The following is a 12,100-nucleotide window of genomic DNA, read 5'->3' as shown; positions in this document are numbered from 1 at the left end:
TAATTATTATTATCCCGCACTGGAAAACCCTAATCGCTTAACATCATAATATATACATTTTCATGTTTTTACACGCATAAGTTCAATATAAACAGCGTTTTCCGCTCATTTAACTCGGTTTGCAATCGATGTTTTTTCTATCCCTGGAGTCAAATGATAGGTGATAGAATCGACTCATTCTTGTAGTGGAAATGCGCTCAAATCGAAACAAAATTCCGTCCATTACAACTAACAATGTTAATGTTTAATCCAGCCCATGACTGCGTTCGGTTATCAGACCTGCTAATATGTGCACCTAGATCCAGATATATTAAGAATTTGAGAATTTGAGTTTCACCGTAGCAATCATTAAGTTATAGCCTGACACTGACACCCAAAAAGACTGGCATTTTGACGTCATTATTTGGTTTTTGCACCGTCTAGTGAGTTGTCGTTAGTAGTGCTCATGGAAACAAGTGGTCCCGTTGGTTGAACCATAGACTACAACTCACGATTTGTTTTCTTTTGTGGCCAAAGACTGGCATTTTGACGTCATTTTTTGGTCAGTGTCAGGCTATAACTTCACAATGGCTACAATTACACACAACGTACTGTTCATGAGCAATACTACTCTATTTTACATCGTGCGACAATGTGGTCTTCTTGTATGACACTAACCTTCGGATCCGAAGGTATCGGGTGCGAGACCCGCTCTGAGTTATTGGAAAAGACGTTTTACTCATCTTCTCTCACCGTACTCAGGTGTAAAAAGAGGACCTGGCCGTCAACAGCGTTGTTTCCATCTGGAAAAATTGTAATAATATCGCTTAACAGGAGTCATGTCTCGTCCTACATGTTGCTGCTGTTGGTCAAGGACCTTTTGTAAAACGCTTTGAGCGCGTTTAATGGGTATTACGCTCTATAAAGAATCTCGAAAGCTCAATTTCAAAATCCAACCGTTCCTAATCTGCCGAACTCTGGAAAACCCCATATTAAAACATTTGGCCAGAAAACTCGTCCTTCGAATATCGATCGATTTAAATGACCCTCATCTTGGCAAAAATTCTCAAACCCGGGACTCCGCGAAGTCCCAGGTTTGAGAGTTTTTGCCAAGATGAGGGTCATTTAAATCGATCGATATTTGAAGGACGAGTTTTATGGCCAAATGTTTTAGTATGGGTTTTTCCAGAGTAAGGGTGTAATATCTTGCCTGTCTTGAATTATAATTATATCAATGTATTATCATAGAATTAAACGAATGAGAATATGTACGGAGCCTAAAAAGTGTCCACCAATGAAAGCATTCAGCGCCATTATATCATGGGCTGGGAATGTAACCATTACCATTCATTCGGTCTCTATGTCAACATAACGACACAAGAAAAACAACAAACAATATCAAAAGCCACAATAAAATGGTTCAGAACTGTTGCGTATATTTATGCTTCAATAAAGCTGTCAAAATATGAAGTTAGAGAATGTGTGTAATCGTGTATTATAATACGAAGTGACTATTCTCACCCCCGGGATGCTAGTCTTCATTAGTAGTCCACAAATGTCCACAATTGTTGTATGTTTAATCCAAAGGTTGTAATGCAGTAATTTGTTAAGTTTCTTGTCACAAGTTGCACAATTAAAAAAAAAAATCAATCAAATCCAAATCGCAAAAAGCCGGCGACGTTTTTTTTCGGTAATCCAATCGGTCCGGGTGGGGTGGGGGGGGGGGGGGGGGGTGAGAATAGAGGCAGCCATTATAATAACCTATAATGTGTTTTCCAACCACCACATCATCACTGTCACTAGTACTACAACCACCATTACCACTTCATCACTACCACAACTACTACAACCACCACCACTATATCATTATCACGTCCACTAGGGTACACCACCACGACATCATCATCACTACTACAACCACCACCACTCCATCATCATCACTACCACTACTACTACACCATCACTACCACCACTATTACAATAACCACCACCACATCATCATCACTACTACTACTACTACAACCACCACCACAATATCATCACTACCACTACTACTACAACCACCAGCACCACTTCATTATCACTACCACTACAACTATACCACCACCAGAACATCATCATCACTACTACTACTACTGCAACCACCACCACCACCATATCATCATCATTACTACTACTATTATTATTATTATTACTACTACTACTACTACTACTACTACTACTACTACTACTACTACTACTACTACTACTACTACTACTACTACTACTACTACTACTACTACTACAACAACAACCACCACCACCATATCATTACCATTACCACTACTACTACAACCACCACAACCACATCGTCATCACGACGACTACTACTGCAACCACCGCCACCACCACCATATCATCACCATTACAACTACTACTACAACCACCACCACCACATCATCATCACTACCACTACTACTACAACCACCACCACCACATCATCATCACTATCACTACTATCAAAGAGGCATCAAAAATAATTAACCATCCTCTTGATGGAGTAGAAAGAATTCATGGAAAAGCAATAGAAAGGAAAGCATTCTCAATTACCAACAATAAAAAACATATTTTATACCATGAATTTAGTCTTTTACCATCTGGGAGAAGGTTTTGTCAGATTAAATGTAGAACTAACAAGTATAAATCAACGTTCGTTCCATCAGCAATAAAAATTTTGAATATTTCATATGGTACAGAAAAACCAAGGATTGATTCGTTGACTGATTAACTGATTAATTTATTTAATGTAAGATTAACTGACCAATTGATAATGATGATAATTTTTGGTGTCGAATTGCCACAATCGTAACAAATTGAAAACGAAATGAATATGTTTATGTTGTGTATATCGCACGTGTGAAAGAAAGAAAGAAAGAAAGAGAGAGAGAGAGAGAGAGAGAGAGAGAGAGAGAGAGAGAGAGAAAATAAGTAGGAGTGAAATATCTGTTCAATCTTAGTTATCGTTTAACATTATAACAAGTGTAACTAAATGACAAATTGCCATATTTATGGACAATAAAGATCTATTATTATTATTATTATTATTATTATTATTATTACTACTACAACTACAACCACCACCACCACCACATCGTCCTCACTACCACCAGTACTACAATCACTACCATTAGGTTTTGGAGCTTTACTTCTTTTGAAATTAATAAGGAAACTTCGGAATTGTATTTGGCATTGTGTTTATATATCCAAATATAATTCTAATCAGTTTTCTATTTAGAACTATATACTATACAATATGTATGCCAAATACCATTCCAATTCCTTTTTCATGTGTGCGGGAATTCCTCTTTCGGCATTGAAATTCCTATGAGTGGTGTCTGAAATTCCTGTATATACTCGTATTTTAGAGACATCGTTTTGAATAATTTTGAGTTAAACGAGCGAGCAGGAAGTTATTTTCTTAGATTTCATGAACGGCCGATCAGCGCTTGTTAGTAACGCGATTCCCAGCCCAATGTCTCATGGCGGATATTTTTCTCATCGAGGCCGCTGGTTGGGAAACGGAAGCATCAATTTTAGAATGACGCACACGCTTTGTGCGGCTTAATATTACATGCCTACAATTATAATATTATTACAAAAGATGCGCCGAAAAGATTTTTCAAAGATATCGGTGTTGTCATAAATTTTGTAAACTTATAAGATGAGATCTTAGGGGCGGGCGAGGGGGGTGGGGGAGGGGGGGGGGGTGAGGGGTGATTGTACCATTTTGCATTATGACTTAGCGAATTTTCCATGTATAGATTTGGGTTTTAGACAATGATGATGATGATGATGATCGCTCTCTCTCTCTCTATCTATCTCTCTATCTACGTATCTACCTACCTACGTATCTATCTATCTATCTATCTATCTATCTATCTATCTATCTATCTATCTATCTATCTATCTATCTATCTATCTATCTATCTATCCATCCATGTATCTTTCTATATATATGTATATATATATATATATATATATATATATATATACATATATATTCATCCATCCATGTATCTATCTATCTATCTATCTATCTATCTATATATATATATTTTATTTCTATATCTATGTCAAGCAGTTATATTTACAAAGTCCTGCAACTGCTGGTCACGCGCCTTGATTCCCTGATTTATTTTATTATTATTATTTTTTTAAAAATCAACTTTCCTCTTTCCTCAACCACTTGTTGACTCTCGAATTTGAAGCTGTCTCATCTGATATCTGTGGTGGAGGGTCAACTATGTTTGTTTTCCTTCTAGTTTGGATTTAGTCTTATTATTTCTTTGGGATTAGGAGATAATGTGAGTGCTTTCAAATAAAGCTGAAATTTTAATTATTCTCAATAAAATATAGGTGACATATGAATTAGTAAAATAGATAAATAAATAAATAAATATATAAATAAATAGATATATAAATAAATAAATAAATGAATTATAAACGGGTTCGTCTATCGTTTTTTGTTGACGAAGGGGAAACCCGAAACATTATCTATCTTTGTTTAATAATAATAATAATAATAATAATAATAATAATAATAATAATAATAATAATAATAATAATAATAATAATGATAATAATAATAATAATAATAGTAATAATAATAATAATAATAATAAATAATAATAATATAATAATGATGATGATGATGATGATGATGATGATGATGATGATGATCAGATGATGATGATGATGATATGATGATGATATAATATATAATAATAATAATAATAATAATAATAATAATAATAATAATAATAATAATAATAATAATAATAATAATAATAATAATAAAGGTGACAGGAGTAATAAATCATCCAGAAAAAGTCATCATTCTTAAAACAGGGGTGGGCGACATTTTCTGTGACTATGTATGTTATGTTTGACGTTGCTTCAGATCATAGTTATGTCTTTTTACATTCTAAATTATCAACCTTTAATCTCTACTCCGAAAACTTCCCCCCCCCCCCCCCCCCCCCCAACGTGCACGTATTTACAAGGTCTGATAACCGAACACAATTATTATGGACTTGACTTAACATTGTTGTAGTAGACAAATAACTGTCTCGTTGGTATTAGAGTATTTCCATAACAACACTGGACCCATATAAATTCGGGTTATCAGACCTGTAAATAAATACACATCGGCTGCTCCCCAACGCTATCTTGTGATGCCTTGAATTCTTAGAAAAAGAAAAAGGTTGCTTTAGGCTGACCTCAATTCTTCAATCTTTTGTTCATCATATCTGTTAGTTTTAAATCTTAGGTCACGCATGACTGAATTCTATAATCCAGTTGGTGCCTGTTATTTCAAGCATGCCCAAATACATGATATGAACAATATTATTATCTTCAGATCTGGAATTTTAAGTATGATAAAATACATAAAGACATAATTTGCCACCCTGCGTCTAAATTCGGTGTTATGTCGGGCTCTGCCTGATGCCGATAATTGAATTTATAGTGATAATTTTAATTGTTAGGATTGTAAAATTTAAGACTTAAAAATTTATAAAAATTACATTATTTATTTACGATACGGTGTATTTATTCCTTTTCATTGTTATAATTTAGACCTAAAAGTGACTTCTCAGGATCTGTTTCATCCCGATATTATACCGGATTGACACGGTGGGTTCCATATTTCGAGATTGATACAAACATTTTATTTTTATAATAACCGATGAAAAATTGTTTTCTACGATTACATCCGTATCCAGGAAAGTTTAGTTACAATGTTTTGTTGATGTCTTGCATTGTAATTAGTTTAGCAAGAGTGAATCATCTTTTTTTCAGACTGGCTACATATTTCGAGATTGATGGAAACAATCTTTTATAATAATCGATGTAACATTGTTTTCTGCGTCCGTATTCAGGAAATTTTAGTTGGAATGTTCTGTTGATGTCTTGTGATTAGTTTAGCAGGAGTGAATCAGTTTCTTTTTTCAGACTGGCTACATATTTGGAGATTGATAGAAACAATCTATTATGATAATCGATGTAAGAGTGTTTCCTGCGTCCTTATTTTGGACATTTTAGTTGGAATGTTCTGTTGATGTCTTATTATTAGTTTGGCAAGTGTGAATCAATTTCTTTTCAGACTGACTTAATTCATTTCTTCTTGTTTCTTCACATAGAAAGTTTCTCTATAAAATGTAATACTTTATACATGATTTAGATCTAGTTTTAGTGGAAAATTCCTTAACCATGTAATAGTAGTATGACTGATAAAGAGTGTATGAAAAGGTGGTAGACAAATCTAGAAAGAACAATACAAGAATAAAAGAAAATCTCCGAAAAAATCAGTTTTCCTCAACTGGAGATTGAACCCCAGGCCTCCTGGTTAACTTGTCAAAAGATCACGATAGTTTAACTATGTCTAAGACATGTTGACTAGTTAGGAGTCCATTGTTAAGATGTGTTCTCGATGTGCTTTCTAGATTGACACATGCACCTCATGCACTTCGGCTTTGATGAAATGTTACCAAGGATGAAGCCAATATGATGTGTTACTTTGCCATTATCTTGTTGACGTGTCAGTCCTTTATTGGCGGTCTGAGAGCGTCGGGTTGTGATGGGACTGTGTTCGGATCTAAGGAACCGGTCGAAGCTGTCTGTGCAACGAGTAAGACATGTGATATCGAGGTAAGATCTGTGGATTTTGGAGTTCGTTGTCTCTTTAAGGTTTTAACCCTCTCCATACCAACTACAGGAAAATCGTCACATTCGTACGATACAACCAACATTTTTCCTATTCAAATTTCCTGTGTACATCATAAAATTTAAAGAAAATGAACAGTGTGTTGAAAAGCATGTTTTGCTAAAGAAATTATGTATCGCAAGAATTTACTGTAACTTCCTGTAATTCTTTCTCCATGGTCCTTACTGATATTAGACGTCTATGTCTGTGTGATAAAAAATCTTTTTTTTTTTTTTTTTTTTTGGTGTTAGTTGGGTGTGAAGTTTTGGGGAAAATCCTGAAAATGGCTGGCAAGGAGAGAGTTAATATAATGTAGGGACTAGTTTGTTGTTTGAGTTGTTATTGTTGTTGATGTTGTCATTGCTGCCGTCTCTATCGTCGTCGTCATCGCAGTCATTATTGATGCTGTAATTGTTGTGGTTTATGGCATTTTGTATTGTTTAAATGTTGTTAGTAGTATTGTTTTTGCTGCTGCTGGTGTTGTTGTTGTTGTTGTTGTTGTTGTCGTTGTTGCTTTTTGTTGCTTTTATTGTTTGAAGTTTGAGACTATCCACGTTTTGATAGTCGGCCTTAATTAGTATGAAGAACGGTATACCTACAACTTCATGCTTTAAGGTTGATATTAAGTGATTATCTAAAGCAATCCATCTTGTAATTCTACAAATAAATAAATAAATAAATAAATAAATAAATAAATAAATGTAAATAAATAAATGTAAATAAATAAATTAATTAATCAACTACATTATTAATGAATTAAAGAAAGAAGAAAGCAACATAAACACGGATTTTTTAAGATTGAATTGTTATTTATTAATAATCAACTGAAACTCAAGGGACGCTACCCATTTAATGAGTGTTATACTCGTTGGTAATACTGAGTTACCTCCTATAAGTCATATCGTCGGAAAATACAGCTTCGCTCTGCAGTGAGGAGAAATAAAAATGATATTTATAATTGTGTTGTAGTCTACCTGCGTCATTGCGAACTTGCTCACAATTTCAAATGCAGGAATTTAACTCTCTCCTTACCGGCAATTTTCCGGATTTTCCCCCAAACTCCACACTCAACCAAAACAAAAATAGATTTATTTCACTCAAACACAAAATCTGTTAGTTTTTGCTCTACATATATATTTATTTTTTTTTGCTAAACGAGCTCTTCAACACAGTGTTAATATACTTGAACTATAGCAAACATTTTTGTTCAAATATTATGATGTACAAAAGAAATTAGAATGACAAACATGTTGGCTGCATCGCAACAAATGTGACGATTTTCCTTTGGGTGGTAAGGAAGGGGTTAACCGCCGAACTCTAGAAAAACTCGTAATTAAAAAAAAAATGTTGCCCTTGAAATATCGATCAATTTACATGAACCTCTCATCTTGGCAAAAACTCTAAACTTTGGGGGATCCGCGAAGACAAGGTTTGAGAGCTTTTGCCAAGATACTAACTTACATAATCCTCTTTGGGCCGTGAGGCACATAGGGCATCCACCAGAAATCTCCATTTTTTTTTGCGGTCGGCTGCTTTTGCGGTGGCTGTATTCCAGGACAGGCCTGCTTCCTGCAATTCTTTCTCCATGGTCCTTCGCCAGGTTTCTTTGCGTCTTCCCCGCTTTCTCTTCCCATCTGCTGTCCAGTACAGGGCTGTCTTGGGAAGTGATCTTTTTTTCCATTCTGGCCACATGACCCAGCCAACGCCATCTTCCTCTTTTCATTTGGCTTTCAATGCTAGTGCAGTCAGGTTTCTTCAATAATCCCACTGTTTTTATTTTTATAGGCGAAAATAAATTTAAAATTCTTTTTAGACACTTGTTTTGAAAGGTTTCTAGTTTTTGTGTTAAAGAGGATGTCATCGATGTTTGAAGGACACGTTTTCTGGCCAAATTTTAGATACGAGTTTCTTCCAGAGTACGATAGTTAACAGGTTGAAATCTTATATTATTTTGAGCTTTGAGAATGGAGCAAGGGACTATAGCTCAGAGCCGGACGCCTGGCCTGGGTATGCAAATAACTATCTTTAAAGTGTTTTAGATTGGATTAAAATAAATAAACGGGAGGCATCTAGGCAGTGATATGAAGATTATTTATTTCTGATCTTTGAATTAAAAAGTAATGTAAATGCTGCTGCTCGAAGCTCGAAGACATAAATAACAATGTGAAATTGAATGTAAGCTTCAATTTTATATACGAAAACAGATAAAAATGGACGTTTCGGGTTTCCTCTTTATCAACAATACAGGATGAATGAAACACTACAGACGAATGAGATAATGAGATAATTTATCTCATTCGTCTGTAGTGTTTCATTCATCCTGTTTTGTTGATAAAGGGGAAACAAGAAACGTCCATTTTATCTGTTTTCGTATATTAAATTGGAGCTTACATTCGATTTCATATTGTTATTTGAATTACTAAGTACGGAATTAAAGAAAGAAACACGTGGATTATTATTTTGAATGTTGATTTGATTACCTATCTTTATTTATATGAGAAGCAAGATAGGCGTTTGGTTTGTGTTTTGTTTTGTGTTTTGGTGTAAATGTGTGTGTGTGTGTGTGTGTTTGTTTATGTGTGTGTGACTGTGTGTGTCTGAGTGAGTTTGTCTTAGCCAAAGTGACGTGTAATTTTATTTAACGCGCTTAGAGTCTGATGTCTCGGAGTTATATCGTTATATAAGTTTTCATTCTTATTATTATTAATCTTCTAAAATCGATCTAATAATAAATACATTTTCATTTCAGAGTCCCTTTGGAAAACTGCCTTTTTGTGAAGTTCATTACGGACAAGGTAAAGACACAATTTTGTATCCATTAAAAAAAAAAATCTTAATTTAAATGTAAGGTAGTTGCCAAAGGAACATGCAATGGTCTTTATTGAATCATTTTTTGATAGAGATAACAATCATAACGGTACCTGACATGTTTTTAAAAAAATTTTAATTAGTCCCCAAGAGCCATAAGATTCATCTAGACGAAGTGAATCCCGGTTTCTGTATCTTTAAACGGACAATAATTATTGCTTGCTACGCATAGGATAAGTCGTTAGAATATCGCAAAATACTTTCAAACCAGATTTTATAAACCGAACATATGCTTGCATATATACGAGTATTTATATATATATATATATATATATATATATATATATATATATATATATATATATATATATATATGCACCTGTCGCTAATATTTGTATGTCATGTTTTCATGTTTCATTTTGTTCTCGAGATTTTACTGTAAAGCGCATAGAGCCCACCAACGGGAATATGCTCTATATTATAATCCCAACTTATTTATTATATGTTATTTAAAACTCCCCATTTCATGCCGATCCCTAAATCACGTCGCCTATAAAATATAATATTATTATTACAGATTGCAGACTTAAAGGTTCTGGCCTGCCGAGCTCTTCGAATGACGTCACAGCTAACAGCCAATCACCACCACTTGTCGTTCTTTCCAAACTGGAAGTGTTCCTTGTTGAACAGGAAATGAAATGTGGTCCCCCTATGTCCATCTATAGTTTTTATTTGAAGATGGCAGTGAGCGTTCACGGTAATATATATATTATATATATATATATATATATATATATATATATATTATATATATATATATATATATATTATATATATATATATATTATACATATATATTTATTTTTTTTTTTTCTAAAGTCTTGATTAATAAATACATGTCTTTTTGTAGTCGAAATTGTTTACCAAGTTAATTGCGTACTCAACGTATTTTTTAAAAAATGGCCAGAAAACTCGTCCTTCAAATCTTATCTATTTGAATGACCCTCATCTTGGCAGTAAAAAACAAACAAACAAAAAAAAAAAACAAAACAAAAACAACAAAAAAACAAAAACAAAACAAAATAAAAAAAAACCCAAAAGACCCAACAACAACAACAACAACAACAACAACAACAACAACAAAACCCTTTCAAACCTGGGACCTTGTGGTGGTCATTTAAATCGATCGATCTTTGAAAGACGAGTCTTTTTGGCCAAACAAGTATCTTTCTAGAGTAGTATAGGGCAGTTAACTGGTTAATGTTTCCCAAATAAAGGGTATTATAATTTGTGGTAATTAATACATTTTAATTGGAGATAGCCCTCAACATTGAAGGTAATAATAATAATAATAATAATAATAATAATAATAATAATAATAATAATAATAATTAATAATAATAATAATAATAATAATAATAATAATAATAATAATAATAATAATAATAATAATAATAATAATAATAATAATAAAATAATAATAATAATAATAATAACAATAATAATAATAATAATAATAATAATAATATAATAATAATAATAATAATAATAATAATAATAATAATAATAATAATAAATAATAATAATAATATAAATAATAATAATAATGATAATAATAGTTGAGTCCTTGGAAAAGGCTCTTTACTCACATTCTCTCACCGTACTAAGGGTAAAATGAGTATCTGGCCGTTAACAGCGTTGTCTCTGTCGAAAAAAAAATGTTAATCAGGGACCCTTTGTAAAGCGCTTTGAGCAATTAAATAAAAGCTCGCGTTTTATAAAGCTTTTTTTTTCTTTCTCAGATAGTATCTAGTAAAATCTTTTTAATGGACGGAACATGATAATAATCTTGGAGATACGCTGCATGAGACGAAGAAAGAGAGAGAGAGAGAGAGATAGCCACACACACTTACACAAACACAAACACATACATACACATACACACCCACACACAGAGAGAGAGAGAGAGAGAGAGAGAGAGAGAGAGAGAGAGAGAGAGATGGACTACATATGTGTAAATCTGTGTGTGAAAGAGTTGTAGTGAGGGAAAGACACACACACACACACACACACACACACACACAGAGAGAGAGAGAGAGAGAGAGAGAAAAGAGAGAGAGAGAGAGAGAGAGAGAGAGAGAGATGTATATTTATGACATATACAAGTCCACAATCGCGTTGGACATACACATATTATGCGCTCCAAGGATCGGGTCACGTCTGAAGCGTCAGAAATTTACTCGATCTAAAATGAAGAGTTATCTATCTTTGATAATTTATTTTATCATAAATCCATTAATATTGACAATAATATTCAACATATTTCATAATAAAATAATTAATTTGTAATGTATTTTTAATAAAAAAATAAATTTATATTGATTTGCACTTTAAGACATAAAACTTTAAATAATCGCAAATGTTATTGCTAATATGTAAATATTCTAAAATAATCATGATTAACAAATTTATCTATAGAAATAATTAGGATTTTATAAACGCACTCAGAAATTTATTTTCTATTCTATAGCGTTAAACGCCCTAGTCGAGGCCTTAGGGTCTTGGCTAGGG

At 33.2% G+C, this 12,100-nt stretch overlaps 1 protein-coding gene across 4 annotated transcripts in view; it reads left to right on the top strand.

Annotated features, from left to right (window-relative positions):
* Positions 1 to 4,125: 4,125 nt before the first annotated feature.
* LOC144975202 (uncharacterized) overlaps positions 4,126 to 12,100 on the top strand; it is a 17,405-nt gene continuing 9,430 nt past the window's right edge. For 2 of the 4 annotated variants that reach the window (XM_078919043.1, XM_078919039.1), the window contains exons 1-3: positions 6,035 to 6,666; positions 9,471 to 9,516; positions 10,107 to 10,286. In XM_078919043.1, coding sequence (XP_078775169.1) covers positions 6,523 to 6,666; positions 9,471 to 9,516; positions 10,107 to 10,286 — 370 coding nt within the window. In that variant the 5' untranslated portion in view covers positions 6,035 to 6,522. Of the gene's footprint in view, positions 4,323 to 5,391; positions 5,653 to 6,034; positions 6,667 to 9,470; positions 9,517 to 10,106; positions 10,287 to 12,100 lie in introns of those variants that run through there. The other 2 variants (XM_078919042.1, XM_078919040.1) reach the window with 2 other exon arrangements.

The sequence above is a fragment of the Berghia stephanieae genome, chromosome 6, assembly GCF_034508935.2.
Source record: "Berghia stephanieae isolate SIO BIC M18660-M18661 chromosome 6, UCSD_Bste_1.3, whole genome shotgun sequence".
NCBI lineage: Eukaryota > Metazoa > Mollusca > Gastropoda > Nudibranchia > Aeolidiidae > Berghia > Berghia stephanieae.
The sequence above is the reverse complement of the archived record's forward strand: the minus strand, read 5'-3'. Positions and strand labels throughout refer to the sequence as shown.